Source organism: Callionymus lyra, chromosome 8 (assembly GCF_982586985.1).
Source record: "Callionymus lyra chromosome 8, fCalLyr1.hap1.1, whole genome shotgun sequence".
Lineage (NCBI taxonomy): Eukaryota > Metazoa > Chordata > Actinopteri > Syngnathiformes > Callionymidae > Callionymus > Callionymus lyra.
Window position 1 is genome coordinate 4,086,037 of NC_141825.1, and position 26,262 is coordinate 4,112,298.

At 41.8% G+C, this 26,262-nt stretch overlaps 3 protein-coding genes across 4 annotated transcripts in view; 2 read left to right on the top strand and 1 right to left on the bottom strand.

The window, feature by feature from the left end:
* Window positions 1–5,184, top strand: part of LOC148073385 (cyclin-dependent kinase 17-like) — a 31,034-nt gene extending 25,850 nt beyond the window's left edge. The window contains exons 12-18 of one of the 2 annotated variants that reach the window (XM_087797903.1): window positions 1,919–2,016; window positions 2,178–2,283; window positions 2,358–2,408; window positions 2,598–2,640; window positions 2,708–2,798; window positions 2,951–3,028; window positions 3,988–5,184. In XM_087797903.1, the coding sequence (XP_087654029.1) occupies window positions 1,919–2,016; window positions 2,178–2,283; window positions 2,358–2,408; window positions 2,598–2,640; window positions 2,708–2,798; window positions 2,951–3,028; window positions 3,988–4,025 (505 nt within the window). In that variant the 3' untranslated portion in view covers window positions 4,026–5,184. The remainder of the gene's footprint in view (window positions 1–1,918; window positions 2,017–2,177; window positions 2,284–2,357; window positions 2,409–2,597; window positions 2,641–2,707; window positions 2,799–2,950; window positions 3,029–3,987) is intronic. The other variant, XM_087797904.1, reaches the window with a different exon arrangement.
* Window positions 5,185–6,294: 1,110 nt separating this feature from the next.
* LOC148073386 (ETS domain-containing protein Elk-3-like) lies at window positions 6,295–15,992 on the bottom strand. Its single transcript, XM_087797906.1, has 5 exons — window positions 15,750–15,992; window positions 11,942–12,150; window positions 10,390–11,160; window positions 7,818–7,940; window positions 6,295–6,549 (listed from the first exon to the last, which is right to left on the bottom strand). The coding sequence occupies exons 2-5, from the start codon at window positions 12,146–12,148 to the stop codon at window positions 6,451–6,453; spliced, it is 1,200 nt and encodes a 399-aa protein (XP_087654032.1). The 5' UTR covers window positions 12,149–12,150; window positions 15,750–15,992; the 3' UTR covers window positions 6,295–6,450.
* Window positions 15,993–18,345: 2,353 nt separating this feature from the next.
* Window positions 18,346–24,555, top strand: hal (histidine ammonia-lyase). Its single transcript, XM_087797692.1, has 20 exons — window positions 18,346–18,603; window positions 18,696–18,756; window positions 18,874–18,901; window positions 19,123–19,197; window positions 19,279–19,351; window positions 19,439–19,505; window positions 19,591–19,628; window positions 19,701–19,826; window positions 19,888–20,027; window positions 20,157–20,204; window positions 20,403–20,550; window positions 20,635–20,730; window positions 21,252–21,310; window positions 21,402–21,482; window positions 21,596–21,661; window positions 22,907–23,072; window positions 23,136–23,270; window positions 23,636–23,744; window positions 23,862–23,931; window positions 24,007–24,555. The coding sequence occupies exons 1-20, from the start codon at window positions 18,357–18,359 to the stop codon at window positions 24,136–24,138; spliced, it is 1,965 nt and encodes a 654-aa protein (XP_087653818.1). The 5' UTR covers window positions 18,346–18,356; the 3' UTR covers window positions 24,139–24,555.
* The last annotated feature ends 1,707 nt before the right edge of the window (window positions 24,556–26,262 follow it).

Sequence of the window (26,262 nt, forward strand, 5' to 3'; positions counted from 1 at the left end):
CTGAAAGATTTTAGCAGTTTTTTCCACATTTATGAAGCATGTTCATTTATCTGTCTTGATATAACAAATAACACACAACACAGATTTCTTCATCTCTTCTTTTTGTTCAGTTTATCCGAACCTTTGACTGGTTTGCTTGACTATGTGATTATTACAACTAATGGTTATATTTATAAGAACATTTAGTCCAGATTCGTGGAGGTTGTAATGAAGGCAGGAAGAGCAAAACAAAATAGGTTAAGGTAGAGAAGGCGGACCACTGTGGCAATGCTGATGGGATATGCTAGGAAAGGATATGGACTTAATTACATAATATATATTTTCTAATTTTTTTTTTAATGAGAATAGATGTTCTTTAATAGAATACACTTATATTAGTATTTGTGATGAGGGGCTCTTCAGAAACGGCATCAACATTGACCTGAATCTCCCTCAACAGCTGTCTGGTTGACACTCAGTTTTTAGGGCGGCTTGATATGTCATAATGAAGTTAATACGACATGTTTATCTGGGTTTTTGGGTGCTTCAGTCGTGGATGGTGGATCGCTGCGTCACTTTGATTGGAGCGTGTCACATGATGTGCGCAGACAGGTGTTGTAATCCGCACCGCAGAGACGGAGATTTAGGGCACGTCTGCTGGTGATCAAGCTGTTGCTGAATTCCTCTGTGAAGTTTTCCTCTTCAGCTGATTGAACTGAAACGCCCCCCACTGCTATTTAAAAAATTGATTTCTGCTCCAGCATTCTTGTCGAGTTGCGACAGTGAATGAATCTGAAATCTTTATCTGACATTTGTCAGATGATGTCATCTGTAGGCAAGATCCTGGTCTGTTTCCTACGATTACAAATGAAATCACTTTGTTTCATCTTCTTCATCTTCATCATCAACTAAACATCGGTAATATTCACTAGAAGTCAATTGAAAATGATTTAGTCTACGAAACTACTATAATTCTAGAGTATTAAGATTATGTTCAAAAAGGGAAAAACTTGATTTCTTAAGCCCCTTTAAAGTACCACACAGAATATACGTATATATGTTCACGTTCTATTTGTCTACAGAGAGGTAGAGGAAATGTCAGTCATTTACAGTAATGGAAAGAATCAATTCTATCGGACGTGGGTTGTTTTTTTTTAAACTCCTCCCCGTTCTGAAGCTATTGCCTCAGATGGAAGTCACAGTCGGTGCTTTTGTGTTGACAGCAACCAGTGAAAAGGAAACAGAAATGAGTAGAAGGAATTCACATCCTGAAAGAGTACTACACAAAGACATACAACTCATCTGAAGGGAATTTGAAAACAAAGGTGGTGTGAAGACAGATTTTTCTTCAAAACCAGTCACACCAGGTGGAAAACCAGCATTTCAGTCACAAGTCCAGTATACAGAAGTGAGTTTCCCCCTTGAGCTGTGTGGAGACACTGAATAAGGAGCTTGTTAAATAGGACTCGGAGTAGAGCTGTTGCTCCTCTGAACTGAGACCAGGAGGTTAAAGTAGGTAGTTAAGTTGTGCTAATATGGGAAGATGCCCTGGTTCAAATCTGAATTCCTAAGAAGTCGAGACAATTTTCTTTACAGTGCAAAATTAATATAACCAAAGTAAACCTAAAATCCCAGGTGGCGTGTCAAACTTCAGCATGGTGAAATCATGACATCTACTCTATCTATCTAATCTATAAAAGTAACAACTGTCCAATGCTGATCCCATTTTAGAGTGCAACAAAAATATACGCATTCATCATGTGAATTAAATCAGCCCTGGTCAGCCTTAAACAAGGCCAACTCTTGTGAATGACCCACACAGAGATTGTTTGGCTCTGATTAGTTTGTTAAAGTATGTCTCGCCATTGTGGATCAACTGAAGGACGAGTGACCACACGACCCAAAGAGTCATAATCTCTTCTGCATGTTTCCTCTACAGGGGAGTGGGCTGCATATTCTACGAAATGTCAGCCGGCAGGCCCCTATTTCCAGGCTCAACGGTGGAGGACGAGCTGCACCTCATCTTCAGGCTTCTAGGTCAGTTCTGCCCCCTGCTGGCAGAGATCGACCACTCTGTCAACATGATCCTTTAATCGTATTAACCCCGGCATGTGGCCACCGTGGCGGCACGAAAAACATCCCCAGCTGCCCCGGGCGAAGCAGAACTCTGACTGTGTTGTATCATGTCGCCTCAACAGGCACGCCCACCGAGGACAGCTGGCCGGGGATCTCCTCCATCGACGAGTTCAAGTCCTACAAGTTCCCAAAGTACAAGACGCAGCCCCTGATCAACCACGCACCCAGGTACCCCCCCCCCACCGTGGCTCACCTCTATTCTTACAGAGGTTTAAACGTGACTGTCCCGCCTCTCTCGGTAGCCCGCTCATCATTGGAGATGACACTGAGCAAACGTATCTCAGCCAACTCAGGTACACCCGAGTCTAGCATTCGGGTTTGTGTGACTAGGAGTGTGTGCTCTTTGTCACTTCCTGTTAGGAAATCCTGTGGAATAGTTGACTCCACTTCCTTCCTCACAGTTGCCAGCATCTTTGCCCCTCCAGCACCTCCACTGACCTCTCCCTCATCTCCTCCCCCTCCCCTCTTCTCTCCTGTCTCAGGTTGGACACGGATGGCATTGACCTGCTGATGTCATTCCTAAAAGTGAGTGTAAGATTCCCGCACTGTGTGTCACGCCAAACTCTGACCACTCTGTGTTTCCATGGTTCAGTACGAGTCTAAGAAGAGGATCTCCGCAGACGAGGGCATGAGGCAGCCGTACTTCAGGAGTCTGGGGCCCCGGGTGAACGCGCTGCCAGAGAGTAAGTACTGCTGAGTCGGCACGCTCCGCCGCGTACAAGTTACAAAGATCAATCTGCGTTTGGTGGAGGTTCAGAGCCCACATTCTCCTGGCACAGAGTGCTGCGAGTGCTGCGAGTGCTGCCGTCACTGAGTCTGTCTGTGTTGTTGGCAGGCATATCAATATTCACCCTGAAGGAGGTCCAGCTGCAGAGAGACCCTGGTTACCGGAATTCCTCGTATCCGGAGTCAGGTAAGAAACCGAACATGAGCAGTGTTGGAAACAACACTTTGGTCTCTTCACAAACAAGTAGTCCAGAAGATGAAACTTACAAAGTAAATGTGTATTTCTATGTCAAACAGCCTCAACCGTGCGGCCAGCAACAAGATCTCCTGGTTAGAACATTGATTTAGCATGTTTAGCATGTGCCTTTACCAGCTATGAAGTAATCAAGGTCTTCATAGATAACTTTCACTCGTCGTACATCGGTACTATTGAAATGAGAAAACCTTCTAAAAAAGTAAAATGATCAGCAGCCCACGTCTCTCTCCATGTGCAGTTCAAGTCACTTTTACCAAGTACATTTTAACTAACCCAATTTTAGTTGAGTAAAATGTCTTTTGTATTCTTTTTCATCTCTAAAAAAAGTGAAAGAATTAAGAAAAAAAAACAAAGCAGTAGGTGGTTATGATGTTTTGGCTGTTTGTAAATTTGGAAACAATGTTGAAACTGTCTTACTATGATGCATTATTGGGATGGAAAACCTAAAACGGATCATTTTTTTTTATTATATTAATAATATTTATATTTTATTATTAACTAAATAAGATATAATTGGTTAATTGGTATATTTTAAATCCATACAAATGTAGACAACCGTGTGGATATTTTTTACTTTATTCTGAGGGACAAGAAATAATCCAAAGAAAACAAAAAGTGATTGTTAGAACAACACTAGTGATAGAATGTAAAGAGAAGAACAACATAAAAAACCCTCTCACCTCATGGCAAGTATGGTCTAGTTAGTTGTTTTGTTGGATCTTAACCGCAGCGTGGTTGCAGTGTGACGATAACACCACCTGCTGGTCAACATGTGAAGCGTTAAGAGTGGCAGCGGTTCTGTTGCTGAGCTACATTGAAGTGAATCTAACGGCTTGAACGAGCATCACGTGTCGCTGTTTCTTCCGCCTGACGCTGTGTTTCTTCCTCAGGGAGCGGCAAGAGCAGACGCCAGAGCATGCTGTTTTAGATTTTCCGGACTGTATTTTTTTATTTGGGGACTAACTTCGCGCTGTCGGAGCAGTGACCTCGGATGGATGTTGGCGTGAAGCATCATCATCACCATCCCCATCTTCACTTTCCCCGCCTGGGTGCTCGTCCACAGTGTGACCCCGCCCCCTCGCAGGTTTGGCCGGAAGTGGGCCCTTGAATAGACGTTTATATACTGTACATCTATATTTATTAAGAAGAGAATTTGCTGCTAAACCTGACTACTGTCTAGAATCTAACTGGCTCAGTCACTTTAATGAGTTCATGCAATGTGTATAGACTTTTTTTTCTTTTCTTTTTTTTGAAGTGGTGGTATTTTAGTGTTTGTTTTGTCATCGTTTCATTTCATACATGGATCTGAGCTCGGAAGTGCACGGGGGTATGTTCCTCATTCTCACTCCTGGTGGGAGCGCCGTGGAATCATGATCGTGCTGGTTTATCATTCCATGTGGTTCTGGTGGCGACGAGCACAGAAGTCTGTTAGCAGAGGAGTGTAACTGGTCTGTGAATCCCTCGCCTCACACTGAACGACAGTAGCTCAGCGGCTTCAGTCCATTAGGGTTACTCTTTTAGAACCAAGTTACTCTGAGTTCCTGTAAACTCTAAAGGGTTTGTCATTTGACTTTTCCCCCCTCCCCCACGGGTTCATCCTCACCACTTTTTCGCTCACTGTTAAGGAGAAAAACTATATTTTCTGATGTTACTTTTGTAAATGGGGTCACTGAGCTATTCTGGACTTTAAACACAGACAGTTAAACACATTCTTAAGTTCTTTATTTTTAATTCCACCTTGATGAAGGATGAGCAGAACCTCAAGTACTGATCATTTGTTTTCACCATTTGTTACGACCTGTCTGTTACAAAGAAAGAGCCTCCTCTTCGCTGTTCGCCGTACAAACTGACCTTTATTCTAGGAACGCCTGCGTCTTGTTGCATGGCCACCATCTTGTACGAGGAAGCCGCCGCTCGCCTCCTCTTGCCCCGCCCCTCGTGAAACTGAGTCTAACAGTGTTACCACAGAACTTTTGTATCATATTCTTTAACTTCATATGTGGATAATTGTTATCAGTGTGGGATTTCATTGCAGACGTTTTCCCCAAAACTTTCTTTTTCCAGAGTAAAAGAAATGTTGAACATCAGCAGTGTCGACTCGTGTTTTAGCATTCAATGCTTTTATTGAAAATGACATTCACAATACAAAAGATACAGAATACAAACTGTAGCGTCCAGTATAAAAAACAAAACATTACAAGTTTTAAAGTTTTTTCATCGATCTGAAATCTTGTCTTCATTCAAAATATTTTGGAGAAAAACCAACAACAATAGAACAATAAGGCACAGCCGGTACTATCAGAAGCGTAGTGCAGAGAAATACATACAGAGGCCACGTTGACATGGACAGACAGCCCTGAACAGAACGCACAAACGTGATGAGGTTTGTTTGTCACGAGTGTTGTGGTGCACATAGAAGAAGCTACATCTTATTTGCAGACCAACTACTTAACCTTTAAAAATCCAACAGCCTTGTTTTGATATTTTAGATTAAGGCCAGATTAGCTGTATAATTATGACCACCAATGTGGATTGATGGTGATGTAATGGCTGTGCGTGCATAAGAAGTATTTCAAAGAAATACTACTTCTAATAGTTTAGTAATCTCAGACAACTTTACTTTAGTCTCTCGTCCACTTGTTACATCACTACGGCAACTCTGCAGGGACACAAACATTGTTCGGATAGCATGGTAGCTTGTCAGACTTCCAAGTTTAGGCCTGGGTCAAATTGATAAAAAAAATAAAACTTTTTCTTTTTAATCCCATTTTTGTAAGTGCGTTCTATATAAGGAAGGATTCTTTTGCAGGTTTATTGTATGCATTTACAATAGGTCAGACTATGCCGCCTCTTGTACATCTATATTCGATGTAAAAAGGCTACAGACTGGAGGAAAAAAAATCTTTAAATGCTCTTGATAAGTTGCTGAAATTTAGGTGTTACATCATTGCTTTCACACGACACAACAAATCTTGCCGTTTGTCTGAATCCAGTGATGCTGGTCCACCTGTCCAGGTGAACGTGCCGGTGGAAAAGAGATTACAACATCAACAAAGCTCTGCTCAGATGTGCAGCCGGCTGAATAACAGAGCCGACTACATGCCGTCCTGGACAGACGGAGTAGAAATGTGCTGAAAGTTTGTCACAACAAAACACGCCACGTTGTCTCGGAGAGGTCGCAGCGAAATGGCTTCCTATTTTCTTCTTTTTTTAACTTTCACCAAGTGCTTTCAACCACCGGAGCACGCAGCAACTCAAGTGCAAAAACAAGTGAGGTCACATACTGTCGCTGAGGACGCCGCTGATGAAACATTTCAACGTGAGATGCATGGAGACGGTCCACAGATGGGGGATCAGGACTTGTGGCTGGAGGGGGACAGGAGCAGGGAGGAGGGACTTCCTTCCAGGGTTGGCAGGGGGACAGGCATGTGTCCGTTGATAATGCTGGGGAACTGCAGAGGAAGAGAGCGGAGCAGAGTTAGTCAGCGCAGCGTTGTCACCGCTCGGGTTTCCGCTCTCATTGTGCCTCTTCCTTCTGGTCTCTGTCTCCCTGCGCCTCCGGAGGCAGCCGTCAGCCTTGTTTGTGCACAGAGAATCCGGTACCGTCTGTGTGTGTGTGTGTGTGTGTGTGTGTGTGTGTGTGTGTGTGGAGGAGGGGGGGAGTGTGTGTGTGAGCCGCTTGCAAACCGGTCCGCCCAGTTCAGACCGGCTCCCCAGGGTTCAAACAGGAAGTATTGACAGGATTTCCTCTCCAGCACTGAAACAGGACACCTTAGATGGACCTGCTGACCGACCGACACTAGCCTCACCACTCTGGTCCCACTTTCAGCACTGAACCTCACCAGCACAGAATCAAATTATTTCACTTCCTGCGCAGTTTATTACATTCTTTATCTATTATTAAAACAGAATGTATTATTTTAATACGACGCTGTATGTTGTGCTTATGGCTAAATTCAACATTGCATCCATGGTTTAGAAGTCTTGACCAATTAAGGGGCCACATTTAACCAGGTTCAGTAGAAGAGTCAGTGATGACTCAGCTGTTGTCGATCGCCCCCTGTAGGCTGCCTGAAAAACTACTCTTTATTGATCCAACTCATGCAGAATATTAAAAAAAAACAGGAAGTCTCATTGGGTGCACTAACGGGAGACACCTCTAGGGGCGCATGTGTTTACTCGTTAGCAAATGAGATGAAACCAGAATAACAGGGTGAAAGTGAGGATGACGTCACCACTAGAGGATGAGAGGAGGAAGAAAGAGCGCAGTGAACTGCAACACTATGTTTGACATTTACACAGCAGAGTGCTGTTTATTTACATCCTTCTTCCACCTTTTGCGACCTCTGAACTTTTCAGTGTTTGGATCTTTGAAGCTGCCTTAGCAGAGGCAACAAGTTTGTGTTTCATTTGGTGATTGTGTTACTATTTGACTTATTTTGTGAGTCATATAGTTGTAATGACTTCAAAGAAGTGTTGAATGTGTTGCTCAAACGAAACTCGTGTTCAACAATGTAGCATCATTTCGTCTGATTCCGCTTAAAAAGCCCATGAGCAAGGTCGAATCCAAGGGTGACGTCACCTCTTGGAGCGAGTGCGGCGAGTGCCGAGAACACACACGGCGGCCTGGAAGCAAAACGTGTGTGTAGAGATGTAGGAATCAAACAGCAGGAGCAGGCGGAGGCAGAGTCACCGACGGTCCCCGTGGAGCGAGACTCACCTGGAACAGAGAGTTGTGGCCCTGCAGCCGGACCGGGCTGAGCGGGGCGACGGGGCTCAGGCTACTCCAGAAGTGGATTCCTGACAGGAGCGGACTGTGGGCCAGCAGCAGACCGGAGGGCGTCTGTGAGGAGAAGGAGAAAGAGAGAGAGGGAGAGGGAGAGAGGAGTGAGGGCACGAACAGACTCCGGGCTAATAAAAAACATGCAGCCAAAGCTAAACGACAGTTTTTGGCGTTTGGAAAAACAAAGTGAAGGAGCAGGAAGGAAGTCTGTGGTTTCTCCCCTGGAATAGCGGGGTGACGTTGGGAGAGCGGCGGGGACGGTGGGGGATGTTGTTGATTGGAACGCCAGCTCCAGAGCAAACATATGAAATCAATTTCTCCTGCTCTCCCCTGGTCGTCTCCCCCTCCCCCACTTTTCCTCTGTGTCACCTCAGAGAAGCGAGCCAGTGTTGTGGAGCGACCCGGCTCGTTATTAATGGAATTATTGGGCCATATGGCACCACTTAGGGCCCTTTCCGCCTTTCGCCGGTCTGACGGGCCGAACCTTTCCTAATCTCTTGTTTTTCTGACTCCGACCGGCAGAGAGATGATGTGTTTGAAGACTTCACCGAGACAAGATTGTGCTGTCCACCCCGTAACCATCGTCGCCGTGACAACCAGCGACTCACACCAGGACTACTGGAAACTATAATGCTGAGATTGAAGCACAGCTAGCAGGTCATAATGTTAGATCTACTGACATGGGATCTTAATTTTGATACAGCATTTCATTCTCTTCATTTGGGATGACTGATCACGCGAGCGATTATGTCATGATCCATTTCTCGTACTTTAATAGCTGTTTAGGAACGAATGAAACGTTCAATGACGGAGAAAACAAATGATAATTAATAGATAAAAATAAACAAGGTGACTAAAATAAACACCATAAACCTGGACACATATTAAGGTCAAGTTCAGATATTTGATTATCATAAATAAATAGACAAATGATCTTTTTGTTCTAGTGATGTTTCATATTTGTCTATAAATATATTTTATTACTCATTATTTTACTATAAGACAAAAATCCATGTAAAATTAAGACCATTAGAGAACTTTTTTGTATTTTCTTAAAGCAACTATATGTAAAACTTTGACATTATTTTTATTATTGTTTAATATTTCTGAAATGATGCTTCAATTTTGATGCTTCATGACCCACATAGTAGAAGTCTCTGGCTGTTATTTTATTATTTTATTACTAGGAGTGTAAATTATTACTTTTATTGCTACATACCTTTGCCTGGAGAGTCTGTGAATGTCATGTGACCAAGTACTGAGAGAATGTTTTCACTTTCAACCAGAAACGGACACAACAAGAGCCTTAACCACATGTAGAAATGTACATGCACAAGCAGTAATTTGGCAACTTAAGTCATAGCAGGTCTGACAATAGAAGGAGCCAACAAAAGCTAGGGCCTTTAAATTGAGCTTCTTACGTTCTCAATGCATATGATACTAAAATTAGGATAACTATAGATAATATGGTTGTTTTTTAAACATTTATGCCTAAAATAAATCTAAAAAACTCAACAGTGCTGTTACAAACTGTATTTCCACCTCAGCCTAGGAGGTCAAGTCTTCACCGGTGTTTGTTGTTTCTTTAATTTTAACCAGCATAAACAGCAGGATGAAATTCTTAGTTTGGTAGAAAGTGATTAAGCCGTGGTAGGGAAGTTCCCCCATCTATATTCATTGTCTTTTAAAACTGGTCCTCTCGGATGGTGAGAGACGTGCACTGGGACGGTGGAGGTCTACACTTGCCACATGACCCTCGACTAGAAAAGCACTTGGGATTGTACTGAGGAGAGTGGAGGACACAGCTCTACTCCTCTGCTGCCTACAAGAGTAGTAACTCGCATAGAATCAAGCAACGTGAAAGTTGTAACACTCAACATGAAGAACACTCGGATGAAGTGGTTAACACGAACACATGAGGTTTACATGTTTTTCAACAGTCAGACTTGCTGATCTGGGTCAGAAAGTGCAATGACATCATCCAGCTCTGCCCGTCAGTGGTTCACCAGGCCACAGACAGAAGCTGATATGAATTATAAAAAATAAGACTTTTCTGTATTAGACTGTGAAGCGTGCTGGTGACTGAACATTTATTCCAACTGTTCAAATTGGTTTCTGTGGATATTGTTTTATCACCAAGCTGTGTCTCTATGATGATCTACAGCTGAGCTCGTGTAAGAGTCCAAAGTTTGTAACTATAGCATCAACATCTTCCTGTGGCTTTTAAAATGTGCCCTTGATACTTCTGCAGGACCTTAAAGTGTCTCATAGCCTTTCAACTGGCTCGTCATGAGGAGCAGTGGTTCTACTTCGAGTCTTATTTCAGCCACTTGTATCCTTCAGTTCATCCATATTCGCTTTTCCCTCACTCTGGAACAAGACCCCAACATACTTCACAACTTCACCAGGACGATCCACACTCTTGTTAACTTAACTTGACCTAAATAACACGTCAACATGTTCCAGTAATTTAACAACACTAGAACTCAGCGGTGACCAGAAAGCTCACCTGTGCAGTGAAGAACGCCGGAGTGAGCGAGCCTGACGGCAGGGCAGGACTGTTGAGGGCAATCGACCCGATGTCACTTCCTGCCAGCAGCAGGGATGGCGCAGAGATCTCCAGCCCCTTAGGCTTTTTGCTTTTAGGTGGGAGTCTGTCTCCATGGTTACTGCCACTACTACTGCTGCTGCTGCTGCTGCTGCTGCTGCTCCTCCTCTTGTCCGGGGGATGCAGGGCCCGCTCCCTGTGCCCCGAGGACAGGTTGAGCGGCTGAGCGCTCTGGTCCGAGTCCTCCTCCTGCTCCTCTTTGACTGCAGGACTCCAGCTCTGGCTGGGCTGGGATGGAGGGGGTGTGGGGGAGTGAGGTGGGCGATGGGGGGGTCTGATGTAGGGCTCTGTAGTGGAGGGCGAGGCGCTCCTCTCGTTGGTGCCGAAGCGGATGACGGATCGCGACTCCTCCTGCTGCTCCCTCAGAGCTCGGAGCAGCTTGGACTGACTGTGCAGGGAGCTGATGCTGAAGGAGGAGTAGAGGCCCGAGCGCAGGTAGTCGTTGCGACACTGCTGAGCCTCCAGAGCCGACAGAGACCTCCGGTGTACCTCCTCTTCTGGCTCCTCCTCCTCTTCCTCCTCCACGTCCAGCTCAGGTGAGTCGCCCTCCTGCGGGGGAAACCTCCCCGAGGCCAGAGCCATCTCCACCGTCTGGGGGTCCATCTTCAGGATCTCGGGGAAGGACACGAACTTGTAGACAAACTTCTGTCCGATCACTTTCTTGATGATGTTCTACACAAAAACAAACAAAGAACAACACAAAAACATTTTTTCTTATTGTTCTTAAAGGTTCCACAGTATTGCATGTCGTGTTATCGAGAAATGTGACGTGTTGTTTCATATAGTGGTTGAATTAATAATGTCAGCATTTTAGTTTGTGCATTGTTGTCAAGTTTTGAAAAAGTAAAACAGGTTAAACAATGTATTTTTCCAGATGAAAATATATGTTTATTTTGATGTACGTTTTAAACATTTTGAAACACAAACAACAGAAGCGCAGGAGACAAGTATGACAGCTCAGTGGATCTTGACCATTTTTGTTCAATAGGAGGAAAATTAAAAATCTCTTTTGGGGAAATTCTTGTATTTACGGTTGTGTGTGCAGAGGTACATTGACAGAGCGAATGACTAGTTTTGTGAAGTTAGTTATTTTATTTATTTGGTTTTCAGTGCAAAATCAACTGCCTGAAAAATTACTTATTTTAAGAGTCAACTTAAAACTGTAACTACAATTACAATAAGCTCTTAAACGAAGGCTTTTTCTTAATCCAATCTACGTTTTTGGCTGACCTTGATTTAATTTTAACCTGTAACCTTCTATTGACCCAATTAGCAGCATCACAGCAGAAATGTTGCTGGTTCTGACTTGGTATTGACTAGAGATCTGGACTAGCCAGAACTTAAGATGATAATAAAAGCGAGATAATAAAAAAGTGAGTTGGTTAATGATGACCGTTTCAAAGAATAGGTTTGTGTTTCTGAACTGATAAAGAATTGTGAGCATCAAAGGTACCTTGTCGTAGTAGTAGCGCAGCGCTCGGCTCAGCTTGTCGTAGTTCATGTTGGTCTTGTTCTTGCGCAGCCCCCACAGCTTGGCCACCTCCTCCGACTTCAGGAGCTTGAACTCTCCGTCCGTGGACGTCCAGCAGATCAGGTGTTTGTGACTCTGGTCCAGCAGTAGCTGCAGCAGGAACTGCCACAGGGTGATGGCGCTGTCCATACCTCCAGAAACATGTGGGGGGGACACTGTTAGACCTCCTTCACCTTGAACCTCCACTTTCACACTTACAACCCTCAGAATGAGCTCATTTACACATCTGTGGACCTTTATCTAGCAACACAGACGCGTGCAGGAGCTCCTCGCCAAACCCTGACGTCAAAATGTTGCCAAGCCTCGTCCCCACCTTTCACACTCTCATCCCGGCTGGTGTGAGGACGAGCTAGGCTGATGAATAGAGGTGTGTGTTCGAGCGTGTAGCATAATGTTGCAGCGGCAGAGGGAAAAAAACATGAGGAGGAACAACAGCTCAAGCAAGAAATATGCTGCGGTTCAACCTGGCCCTCTCTCCACAGGAAGTGAGACGGCCCGGGGTGGGTTATTCCTCTAATAGAGGAATGTGCTGCCTGGCAGCTCCCGTCTGTCTGCTAGCACAGGAACCCAGAGGGCAGACGGGTAACACCAGTCGTCCTAAAACAATTCAATCAAATTGAATCGGCAAATAATTGATGAGCGAGTCATCGCAGTTTGATCAGGAAAAAAAGACTTGTTGACTGCGTCAGTCGTAAAAGTCGATCGTTGCCGAGGATCTCAGACGGAGGGTCGAGTCAACACACTGAGACAGTTACAGCTCTGTACAAATGCAGAAAGTACAATGACATCTAGCGGTGTGATGACAAACACAAAAAAGGGCTTTTCATTGTTTTGTCAGGGTTGTGAATGCCATTTTCTTTGAGTAGAGACATCATTAACACTACGACTGAGGGTCTGAGAAGAGAGAAGAAGCAAGGGATGTATATGTCAAAACACAGATTGGAATCCAGCAGGATCTGGAATCCTACAAGTACAGATTGGAATCCTACTACTGTATCGGGATCTGAAAATTAGAATTCCAATCTGTACTGTGACGTATACAAATGTTCTGTTGAGAGAAGACAAAACAGAAAAAAATATAAAATGCTGAAAGTAAATTGTATATTTATGGCATCAAATTATAAAACGAAAATAAAATATAAATATAAATATATAAAATATAAATATAAAATAAAATGTGTTGTTTTATATGTTAGTTATTGGCTCGTAGATTTAATTTAAATGTTAAAAAAGGTTATTTTTTTTACATCTAAATATCATATAAAACCTAAATATATTTTCACATTTTCTTTGAAGAATTTTTAGGGTAAAATGTCAAATTAAAAGAATAAAACACAGAGAAAGTCAGTTGAGCTAATGAATAACAAAACAACCCTCACTGAGTTTGTCCTTATGAGGGCCACAGAAATAGGTCTGATGATACATGCATCAATAAAATGTTTGCAACCGAGCAGTGTGAACTAATGAATGATCAATTATAGCATAAATAAATATAGATTATTGTGCGTTATAGTAAACACCATAAATAATTGCACATTTACACTTTTGTAAACGATTAAGCTTATTTTTAAAACATGATAAATCATGTCTTCTTTGGACCACGATTGCTGGTACTGACCACTGCATATACACAAGTATAAAAGAGAGGCCAGCACCGTTATATTATCTTATATATTATATTATATATTATCTCTGCTGGTCAAGCGGAGCTCATGAGACCAAAGATTGTTGTAGCTGAAATACAGTGAAAGTGTTGATGGTTTGACAGAACATTCCTTGATTGAAACTGTTAAACTACACCTTCAGTGGAGGCAACAAACACGCTGACCTTTGAACTGCATCCTGTGGCGGCACCGACCCAGAAGACAGATAGAAAAGACGGATAGAAAAGACTGGACTCATTTCCGACACACACTCTCCCCTGAGTTTTCTATCTGTCATGTGAAACCACAAAGCTGTCAGAGTCAGGACTTCCTCCTATTCTACTTCCAAGGACAAATGAAGAGCCCGGAGGAGATCGCACAGCAGGGGAGGGTTTCCACCAGTCCAGCACACTTCCCTCCACAGTGGGTCAGGTCAAGAGATCACGCCACTGTCCTCTCAACTCTCCTCCATGTCACTTGAGCACTTTCTGCTTGTAAACACTTTCACACACCCTTGCTGTTCAGCTGTGCCAACGTGAGCCGAGTAGTGTTGATAAAGTTGGATTTGAATCATTGTTAATGCCTTTTCATTTCTTATCAGGAAGTTGATTTACTTCAGCACCGTCATACAGGACATTAACTCCAGGTCAAAAACAATAGTAATAACATGAGTGTTACTTTTTACAGAAATGTTTTATGATAAAGAAAAAGTTTTTTTTTAACGTTTTCAAAGAAACTATGTTAAAAGTGTGATTGTTTTTTCTTACTTTCTACACAACATTAGGAAAACTTAAATTGACATTAACATTTGTTATAGATAGTAAAGTGTGCTTAAAGCAAGCACTCGTGTTAGTGACTTTAAATAAATCATGAAAAATATGAATTGAATTAAGTGTTGTTAATAAAACTTTAAGACTTCTCTAATCATTTTTTCAACATGGTAGTATCATAGTTGAATACACAGTTATAACCCACTATAAATATTTATGAAGAAATGTGCTATTATAAATTATATTAAATTATGTTTGAGTTAACCAGACTGGAGTTTAAAAATACACAATACACACAGATACGCTGTCATTATTTAAGAAGTTTGTTTTTCTGTCTGGAGCTCTAGAAAACATTTGTTTGACTGACACCGACTGCCGTCTGAAGTGTTGAAATCACAGCGTCGCCTTCATTTTGAACTTGAATTGCTCCGTCTTAAGACAGACGACAATAAAAATCATCTCTTGTGCTTTTCTGTTTGAATTTGCTTTTCTATACAGTCTCGACGCAATCATTATCTTGAACTCCTTTAAAAATGTTTAAATATGAAGCTACAAAATCTTTTTACAAGAGGAAAAGTTTGAAAGATAAACCAAAAGTAAAAGTAGAGAATCTTTGACTTTGAGTTTAAACCTATTAAAGACAGTTAACTCATAACCAGAATGGAAACCAATATATGTGACATCCTAACAGGACCTGGTGACGATCCCTGAGGGACACCAAAGGTCAAGTTAGGGCCTGTTGGGACGTAAACAATGGTGTGATTAATAAAAGGATTTGATAAGTGAGGCAGCAGACAAGATGAAGTCCAACAGCACCAGAACCACCGCACCGACACAAAGGACCCAAGTGATCCGACCAACTGTCACCTTTGGCAAACAGGATGTAGAAACCTCGGCGGACTATCAAACAGTCGCGATGACAAGCACTCTTGACACGGCGGACATGGCTCTCTCTTTCCAGGACTATCACAGGGACATTGTGGTGGTTTTGGTTCGGGGATGCTCGGCACAAAGACGTGCTGTGTGTCTGCTGAACGGAAACTCCTAATGAGATTAGACGGTGTGTGTGTGCAGACATTACTGAGCCATGACTAAAGCTGCTCTCTCTTCCTGCTGGCAGCAGAACCAACAGCGGCCCCGAAACAAAAGCATCTGCATACGTCTCGAGGTTCCGTAAACCGTGTTTCCCTCGAACTATCTCTCGCGTTCAGTACCGGAAGCAAAAAGTCTTTCTACTTTTCCCAAGTCGCTGTCAACACCAGCCGAGAGTCTAAACACGGCAACTTTAAAGTCACATGTCGAACAAAGTTAGTTTACCTGCGACGTTGTTTTCTCTGCGTGGAAGTCTACGGTTCTGCCGGACCTTGTTTTTCCATGCTTGCTGCGGCTCGACACGACTGAGCTGGACTGAAATCGGATCCTGGACTTTTTTCTCTTTCTGAGCAGGAAGTTGGAGCAGCAGACACAGAGCCGGCTCACTTCCTCTCCCCGACCATTCCCCAGGCGCTCTGCCGTCTGTGTCAACACACTGCTGCTCCCTCCTCCTCCCTCTGCTGCCCGCGGACGGTCGAGCTCTGTCCGCGCGCACACACGACACCAGAAACTCCCACCGTCCGTGAAGTGACATCACCAGGCCGCAGCTCGAGCGTTGAGTTCAGGGCTGCCTCGTTCCTCGAAGTGTCGCAACAAAAACGCACTTTTTCAATTGATAAACAGTAAAAACAATAATACCATCAAAACATCACCTATCGATAGATACATGGTAGCGAGTAGCTCACAAGTTAAACTAAAATATTAAAAATCCATTTCTTTTATTTATTTTTCGCGGAATACCACACTGCCACAAAACACGTTTGTAAAGCAACAACATAGAGTCGGAAATAACAATAATTTGATGGTTTTACATTTAAAAATACAAAAAAAAAATAATTGTGTATTGTATTTTCTTTTAGACAATTTGCATGTTTAGTGTAACTCTTCGGACGCGGAGTGAGGCACCTACGTCATCAGCGATGTATTGTTGACCACACTTGTATCGTATATGTTCATGCAGGCCAAGTTCACGTCAGTAAATAAAAAATACAGATAATAGCGCCCCCTAATGTTATGAACTAACACCATTGAACCTATTCTTTCCAGCAACTACCATTTAAAACCACAAGAGGGAACTGTCTAATTTCAAAACACCTTTGTTTATTCATTAAACACGGTTTCGGTGGACTGCAATATAAAAGTACCACTTTTTTTTTGTTTAATTAAATGCATTCAAAAGTCAAGTCAAGCCTTAAAAATTTGAAGACACAAAAGAAACAACCATCTAGTTTGTGTTGGTTACTGTTTCTTCTGAGAATAGAGAGTTTACATTGACTTGCATAGACAGTCAATGTCAATAGATACCATCCTTTACATCATGTTTATCACATAATATATGACAATATTTATTCATCTATACCGCCCCTTTATGTGGTTGCATGTGTATGTATGTCTGGGCATGAGACATTTTGCATGTTTAAAAAATCAAGATCAAGCGAGCTTTTGCCCTTCTGCTCCACGTGTGTGAATAAACTGATTTTGAACCACTGTCTCAGAAATACATTTGCAGTGTAATGTAATTAAGAGGTCAGTAGGTGGCGCCATCAGAAGTTTCATTACAACAGTTAGGAAAATAGTGCAGAGACCGCCATCTAGTGGACTAAAAATAAAGCTTCATCAGACCATCACTACCTCCTTTGATTTAGAATTTTTGTCTCTATTCAAATAATACAAATTCTATTTTATTAATTATTCTGTAAAAGCCACTTCAAATGCTCCAGTCTACCAGTGAAAATTAAACTCGTGAATGTAACGTAGTTTTGTAATATAAGTTGTACTTTTTCCCCACGCACTATATAGATTTTTAGTGACCAACAGCCACCAGGGGCCCCACTTGCACTAAACGAAAAAAAAGTTACAGACATGGAGAAATATTTTACGGCTGAAGAAGACACTAGTTTTGATTTAGTTTTTTTTTTTGCGCACCAGACACACCCTCATCATGGAAAACACGTGGAGGAATGCATATGGTGCAGCTTTTAAGCAAAGAGCAACTTTCAAGCAGGGGAGGGGCCGGAGTTCTGATGGATGACAAAGCTCACAACAAATTCAAACATCGAAGAAATTGCAAAAGCAAAATACCTTCAACATTGAGCCACAACAGAAATGATAAACATGTGAGTTTGGCGACTTTATTGTTGAAACACCTCTATCAAAATGTCCCCTCCTCTTCTGCCGTACCTGATGTTACAACATCGACAGGTTCTTGCCAATACACACCCCTAGTCAGGGAGAGGATGCAGAGAGTTGTAACAGCTCAGTAGATCATTGACAGTTCTCTCCCCTCCCTGATCGACATCTACCCCTCCCGTTGTCTCAGCAGAGCTAAAGCAATCATAAATTACTGCTTGAGCCCAAAAGGAGAACTAGGACAAAGAGATTCAAGAACAGACTTCATAAATTTGAGAATGAATTGATACCTCAAATGTGAAAAATGTATTTAATATATAAATCTTTATATAATAATCACATTCACTTCACTTCTGTGTTTGATTTGCATGTTTTGATATACTTTCTTTTATCATTTTTATTGATGATGCTCTAGTCCCATTGTGTTAGTGTATGGGAATAAAGTCTACTTCTATTTTAATATTCCAGCTTCAACCACCTATATGACACATTATATAAGAAATGTATGTGTCAAAGCTAATTGGTGTTTTAGGGTTTGTGTGAGCAACAAGGATTTTAGTATATCCATGCTTGGGGTCAGTAGTCCCAGGGGCGTGGCCAAGGCCTCGCTCCCTGATTGGCTGCTGAACTTTAGCCTCTTAATAACGATGCCTCTGTGATGCATCGCCACGGTCACTGCTGCAGAGTTTGGTTGAAAGTACAATGCCTAGATTTACGGTCCACATCCGAGATGAGTGGCTGGCTGTGCCCTGCCGAGACACCACCAACACCATCCGGTGGCTCGGACAGGAGGCTCTCAAGCGGTACATCAAGAACAAACCGGACAACGGAGGTATCGTCGATGTGAAGGACACACGGTTTTTGGTGCGCAGGTGTCAGAATTTGGGCTTGCTGGACACAGACGACACCATTGACGATGTCCTGGAGGATAATGACTTCGTTGAGCTTGGTAGTTTCAGAAATAATAGCTCTCTAATTTAAAGTATTATCATGCAAGACAAATTCGGAACCGGAAAGTGAATATTTGCCATTTCCCTACAGCTATTGAAGGAGACACCATGTCTCCTGACTTTATTCCTTGCCAACCTGGAGTGTCTCATCTGTATCCTTAATTTGCTTGCTGCTTAAAAGTACTAGAATCAAAAATGTTAACTATGATTTACGAAGATTCTGAAGCATAAAGTTGGATTGATGTTTCCTCAATGATGATTTAATACAGAACAGCAGCTTACAGAGAACCTAGAGAGGTAAGTACATTTACAGTTCATTTATAAGTCACAGTTACGTATAACTATTCATTAATTAGTATAATTAATTGACTAGCTGTGGATGTGTATAGTGGTTTATGAGGAACATTCCATTTGCCCCTTCAAATGAACTAATCACAAAAAAGTTATTATTGTACTAGGACTTTAGTATAACTGTAACATCTGCAAACCTTGACTGTTTTATTGTTCAACGATTTAAGTTTCTTGCCTTGGATGGCAACAGCTTGACGTCGACTGATCTGGTTAACTTGGGCAGAGGACTTTACAAGATAAAGGTAGTGGCAGCTGTGCATGTTGAAGCTACCGTTCTTTGGTAATCTGTAAACAACTACCCTTTTTTGGGATATTGATTCCAGCTGACAGCAGAGGCAGAGATGAAGGTTGTGCAATCCCGAGAGCTTTTGGACAGAATTGTTAAAGAAAACAAAGGTATTTTCCTCTCTTACAACTGTTGCAAAGAAATTTCACTGGATGAAACAACCCATGTCTAAAAATAGTGTCTATCTCTGCCCTCAGTCGTTTATGGTATCACAACAGGTTTTGGCAAGTTTGCGCGGACTGTTATTCCAGTAAGCAAGCTCAAGTAAGGCTTTCCAACCTATTATTCAAATTATTTATTTAGCTTGAATATTTCTACATTTTATGTGTCCCTAACTGTGTGTTCGAAGGGAGCTGCAGGAGAACCTTGTGCGATCACACTCAGCAGGTAACATGTCAGATTTTATGTCTTGGTTTAGACCTTGCCTGTTTTTTGTAACTGCTTGTGTTGTGTGTTTAGGTGTGGGAAACCCACTAAGTCCGGAGAGAACGCGTATGCTGCTCGCTCTGCGGATCAACGTTCTTGCAAAAGGGCATAGTGGAATTTCTTTGGAGACACTTTTAGCCATGATCCAGGCCTTTAATGGTACAATAATCCCAATCTTACCTCAGCCGATCAGTCATCTTAAACTGTGGTCCTGTTGCAGCTTCCTGTCTCTCTTTCGTTCCCGAGAAGGGGACAGTGGGTGCGAGTGGGGATCTAGCCCCTCTCTCTCACCTGGCACTAGGGTTGATGGGAGAGGGTAAAATGTGGTCGCCCAAGAGCGGATGGGCCGACGCCAAATATGTAAGAAGTATACTTGTAAAACAAAAGTGACGCATGTGTTTCATTGATGTTGCAAGGTTCAAAAGGGAAACATGTTTACCTACGACGTCCCTTGACCTCTTGGCATGTTTTCCTCTCTTCTATGACTAGGTCCTGGAGGCCCATGGACTGAAGCCAATATCACTGAGGCCCAAAGAGGTAATGTTTGGTGCCTATGCATATTTGATCAGACAGAAGCAGCTTTTTGACCCAGCAAGTTCAAAGAGAATCTATTATCATACAAAAACACTGGTTCAAACACTGGAGTAGTTATCAACCCACTTATCAACTGCTGGCCTCCCACCCTGACCCACCCTGACCTACCCTGACCTACCTCTATGTGTCTCGCTCTTACAGGGTCTAGCTCTGATCAATGGGACCCAGATGATCACATCACTGGGGGCAGAGGCTGTCGAAAGAGCCCAGGCCATTGCCCAGCAAGCTGACATCATAGCTGCTCTCACTCTGGAGGTTCTGAAGGGAACCACAAAGGCCTTTGATAGCGGTGAGGATCAGAGAAGATACGACTTGCTTTAAGGTTTAATGTTCCATCAATAATGCATTTATTTTATTCTATTTTCTGACACAGACATTCACACACTACGGCCACATCCAGGCCAGATTGAAGTGGCCCAACGCTTTCGGTCGCTTTTAGATTCTGACCATCATCCGTCCCAGATCGCAGGTCAGCACTAGAACCACCAGATCACAAATGACTGAATCTTACTTACTTATTTGGTGCAATACATTTCATAAAAATGTGGGGTTTCAGATTTCTGCCAATCAACCCCCATATAGATTTTTTAACCTTATACACAACCTATCCAAAATGTAACAACATTTCCTATGAAAGGGAAACAATTCACAAGTCAAAAAAATAACTAAACAGACAAGTGGGCAGGTGACATTGATACTGGTAGTTGTGGAACGTCCAAGTTCAGTTATAAAAACAAGAGAGACAGGACTTGCTTGAGAGTTCATAAAGATGTCCAGGACAACCTGGGCAAACACCTCAGGATGAAAAAGCAAACAAATCTAGCCAAGCAGAATGCTAAATATCATTGAGAGAACATCAGAGGAAAGCGGCAGGACTTGAGTGGGTTTAAGATTTGATGTTCCATCGTGTCAACTCAACTACTTACTTACTTACTCAGGTTCATGCTCATGTCTTTTCACTAAACCCTACTGTCATGCTTCTTCTCCTAGAGAGTCATCGCTTCTGTGACAGAGTCCAGGATGCTTATACAATGCGCTGCTGTCCTCAGGTAACCTCATGATCTACAATCGGTACCATAAATGTTAGTCTTTTACAACCAATGATTACTGCTGTAACTTTTCTGATTTCCTCAATTGTAGGTTCATGGAATCGCCACTGACACAATCAAATTTGTCCAGAACATCATCAACACTGAAATCAACAGTGCCACTGATAACCCGGTATCCTTCACTATTTGGGGAGGAAATATGTTCTTAATCAAAGGTGTTGTACACATGTACCTAGAGCCCTGTTGAAATTTAAACAGTTAAGAATACTTAACAGTCGGATGAAGATGGTGTTTGCAGAAAGGGGTGAGACTATATCTGGTGGTAATTTTCATGGAGAATACCCAGCAAAGGTTAGTAACTAAGTTTAATTAATAAAAAAACGCTTGAAAAAAAGAAGAAAAACCTAAAAAAAAAATGAAGTCAAAGACTTACAATGAACCATCCTTCTAACTAATTGTCTACATCCATGCACACATGAGGAAGTGATATCATGGCACCTACCATATGTAAAGACCTGTGGCAATGTGCTTCCTTGTTGTGATGAGTTGGTATGTTCTCTCCTTGCTTGCAAGGGCTTACTCACATAGATATATATACATAGACGCCTTGGAACAGTGCCACTTGCTCCGACAGTGCATTACGTCTATATCACTAATCGCTCATTTGTCATTTGCTATTTTCACAGGGTTTGTTTGCTAGATAGACAGACAGACATAAATAAAACCAAAACAACCAAAAAAACATTCTGATCTTTATTGCTTGAAGCTTTCTTGCATTTGAGTATCTTCTTCTTATTACAGAAGTTATTATTTGTCAACAACTTTGTGGTGGCTTGTTTTTCAGAACATTAATTTCAAACGGCAGCTTCTATGGCCAGGAACTATCCAAGGTGTAGCCATAGTTGCTAAATGATCAGAAGGAATCTTTATTATTATTATTATTATTATTATTATTATCCAAGCAGTCTGTATCTTAGCTACTTGTATGATGGTTTGAACTAACCAAACTGTTCCAAAATTCAGTGAATAATTGTATTTTAAGATTGAGAAGTATCTCCTTCCCTGCAGTTGTTAATGCGCCGCTGCCTCTGATGGCACTGTACCAAGACGCTTTATACACATCCGTGTGCATTCGATGCGGTGTCTATGTATATATGTCTATGCTTACTCAGGGCACTCCCACACTCCTTCACACAGACTGCATTTTTCAGGTGTAAGTTCAAGGTGTCCCCTGCCTTTTGCCCAAAGCAGCTGGGATAGGAACCATGAAAATAAATAGATATAGTCATAGAAAGATACCATTTACCATTTTCATAAAAGGACCAGAATAATTAAAGACAAAAAAAACATGCAGTCATTTTTGTCAGGCCCTTGAATCATCTTTTACAGAGGTACCGGCCGTAAACGCTAAAATATGCTCCTTTAGAGGTTTTCCAGAGGGTTGATGAACTGGAAACAGATAAGATAGAAATCCAGAACAAAGACCATTAAGAGGTTTCAAAATGTGTGATGCAGATTTTGTCCTATTCCTAGTTAATGGGATAACATTAAAAAAGAAATCCTTGAATAAGTTTGTAATATTTCCTCTGTCACTAGGCTCTTGATTTTTTGGCCATCGCCGTCCATGAACTGGCCTCTATTAGCGAGAGGAGGATCGAGAGGTTGTGTAACCCATCTCTTAGCGAGCTTCCGGCTTTCCTGGTCAACGAGGGAGGCCTGAATTCTGGTTTCATGATCGCTCACTGTACTGCAGCTGCGCTTGGTCAGTCTTCACATATACTAAGCCTCTGTGTACCGTCTGATCTGACTGTTTTCTTGTGTGTAGTTTCAGAAAACAAAGCTTTGTGTCACCCGTCTTCTGTTGACTCCTTGTCCACGAGTGCTGCTACTGAAGATCATGTGTCGATGGGCGGCTGGGCAGCCAGGAAGGCGCTCAGAGTGGTGGAACATGTAGAGCAAGGTGAGTCCCTTAAGTATGTTGAGTCCATTTTATCTTTGTTAAGATAAAAAACAGGAAAGAGACACAACAAGAGCTATTCTAGACAAATAATCATACAGAAAATGAGCCGTGAAACAGAGGATTGACAGCATCGGAGTGATAATTTTCCAGGACTAGCATATCCATAAATCTCATTTAAAAGAATACGGCTGTAAAGTGGCATGAGGAAGCACTTGGCAGGTCGACATGTACTTTGGTCCTTCTTCAAATATTTTACTCCGGTTTAAATGGAAATTTCGATAAAACTTTCTGAAATAGTTTTTTACTCATCATTCTATATGCACTTCCATGTGTAAAATGATTTTGAACATTCTGTGTCTGCTCAGTTTTAGCTATTGAGCTGCTGGCTGCTTGTCAGGGTATCGAGTTCCTCCGTCCTCTTCGTACCACCACTCCATTGGAGAAGGTCTATGACCTGGTGCGCAGTGTGGTCAAGTAAGTCAAACACACTTTGTCAAGGTCCAAAGACCCTCTATCCACTGAAATGATGAGTTGGGTAGTTAATGATTCTCTACTTGCGACTGTCTGTCTCTTTTGCTCTGCTGGAAACAGACCATGGATCAAAGACAGGTTCATGTCTCCAGATATTGAGGCTGTGCATCGTCTCATTCTTGACCAAAAGGCAAGTGGAAGAACCTCAATATCATCACACTATTGTGTCGACATTTAACAGCTCACTTTAATGTTTTTTACTCAGGTGTGGAATGTTGCCAAGCCATACATCGACAAGTATCAGTCAGAGTACATCCCTGAATCCAGGCCCATCTCTCCAACTGCCTTTTCTCTGGATCCACCAGCATCTCCAAGAAAACGCATTCGTCATGAGTGACATGTGAATGGATTCACATGAACCACTTCTAAACATGCTAGATAATATAACAGTCTCTTTAATCTACATGCATATAATACCTGTGTTAAATAACCTGAAACTATTAGTTTTTGAAAAAATATATTATAATCTTAAAGCCTACACATGAGCTGAATTCTTGTGGATATATTACATGGATCAAAATTGTGTTTTATTTTATTTTCTGTAGTGTTTAGTGATGACCATGCAACTTATTGATTCACCAGGAAGCATGAACGTTTTACTTATCAACACTTTTGTGATAAATGTTGCTAATTACGTTTCTACTGCCTCTTGACTACCTCATTTATTGTTACTTTTTAGCTAAAACATATTTAAAAGAAAAGTAAAATAGTGACTCTGATCAAACTTAGAAAACAATAAAACATTTGAAACTTCTATTTTACTCCTTATTTATAAATCCAGTTTGAGATGTGCAGTCCGTCCTCCATGTACACACTTAAAATATGATCTAAAATGTAGTGAGGATGATACATGCTTCCCATTATTATTTCCAGAAATTATAAATTTTATTCTAAAATATATACTCCTTGGCCATTGTTGAGTCCATCATCAACTCCTTCATCGCAATTGGGTACCACTGCGAGAGTTATGGACAGGAAAAGACGGCTGCGGATTATACGTTCTGCTGAGAAGGTGATTGGCTGCCCTCTTGCATCACTGCACTGTATGTTACCAGGTTATCGAGGGGTGCAGGCAGGATTGCAGATGACCCCCTCGCACCCTGTGCGTCTGAGGAGCTGAAGGCATTGTTAATAAGTACAAAAGTGATCCACAATAATAAATAAAAATACAAACCGTACAATTGATGGTGCCAAAGTCCTAGGAGTCTTTTTGCCAATAAATACAATGTCCAGAGCCTTTTCTCTTCGCAAGAAGTTCAACGAAATACAAAGGGGAAGATAATAAAGGCAAATCAAACACTCAACTAAAACAGTAGAAAGAGAAAAATAATTAAATAAATAAATATGTAGTAATGTTATATGCCTTATAAAAAGGTTTATTTTCAGAACATCTAAGTTGTGGTAGATTTAACTTTAAAATTTCCTCCAGGTAAAATTACCTGAAGAAACGAGCACCACCTTTGCGACTTAGTCTAACTATTACATTTATGTGGATAATAATTAATGAATTGGCCTTATTAATAATTATGAAACACTTGTTTGAATCAATCTCATTAACTTAAGTCCCCACTTCGTGATTAATACCTTTACTACTTTAGTAAGAGAGAAAGAGGCTCTAAAATTGATTATACAAAAATATGAAAAATTGTAGAGGCAACTGATGTTCTTTTTATAGGATTTATTGAAAGAAACAAAGAGAAAAGGGAGAACAGTTAAGAAAAATGGAATGGAATGATGATGCTTGCTTTGATATCATGGAAGGAAAGATATTAATTCATCAGGAAGTAATGGACTTGAAAGATTTGACAATTGTCAACTTCTTGGAAAGCTTTAAGACTTATCTTAAGCTAATCTTGCCACCTATGATCAATTTTGAAAAATCCCAACACATCAATCAATGCAAGAGTGACAATGTTTCTTACGAATGAAGGCCCTGGATCCAGCGATGTCGGGTCTTCTTGGGTCCGTTCCTGGTCCTTTGTTGCAGGCTGGCAAAGATCTTCCTTGAGCGAGTTGGTGTAACCAACCAGGGACATATCTTTACTCTACTCAAGGGATCACAAGTCTCTGACGCACAGATCTTTCTGGAAGAGAAGTTTGGTTGCTTGGTGGAGCCAGAGAGATTCAGCCTTGCTTGGATGAGTGCAAGAGCTTGGATGCATGCAGCTTCCTTGAGTCTTGAGAAGGTAAGCAGCTGGGGAGCTTCTCACCAACTTGCAGAAAGGGAAGGGGCAGGAGTCAGGTACGGGGGTGAAGAGAGAAGGGGATTAGACCCCAAGAGTCCAGCGTGAAGTGTCCAGAGAGTCAAGAGACAAGAGGGCAAAGAGTGTCAAGAGAGTCGTTGGTTTTTTGTACAATGCTGCAAAAGTATCAATTATAGTTTCATGAAATCCAAATTTTGATCAAATTTTATATAAAAATGACCAACTTACAGAGTCGAACGCCTTTTCGTGTAATGCTC

Bases quoted from the DNA above. Each gene is read 5' to 3' on its own strand.
- LOC148073386 (XM_087797906.1), bottom strand. From the start codon at position 12,148: ATGGACAGCGCCATCACCCTGTGGCAGTTCCTGCTGCAGCTACTGCTG. The intron at 11,161-11,941 runs GTACCTTTGATG...GTTTTTGTGTAG, and splicing joins TGCGCTACTACTACGACAAG to AACATCATCAAGAAAGTGAT. The intron at 6,550-7,817 runs GTGAGTCTCGCT...CTTCCTCTGCAG, and splicing joins GCCACAACTCTCTGTTCCAG to TTCCCCAGCATTATCAACGG.
- hal (XM_087797692.1), top strand. From the start codon at position 18,357: ATGCCTAGATTTACGGTCCACATCCGAGATGAGTGGCTGGCTGTGCCC. The intron at 19,198-19,278 runs GTAGTGGCAGCT...TATTGATTCCAG, and splicing joins GAGGACTTTACAAGATAAAG to CTGACAGCAGAGGCAGAGAT. The intron at 23,932-24,006 runs GCAAGTGGAAGA...TTTTTTACTCAG, and splicing joins GTCTCATTCTTGACCAAAAG to GTGTGGAATGTTGCCAAGCC.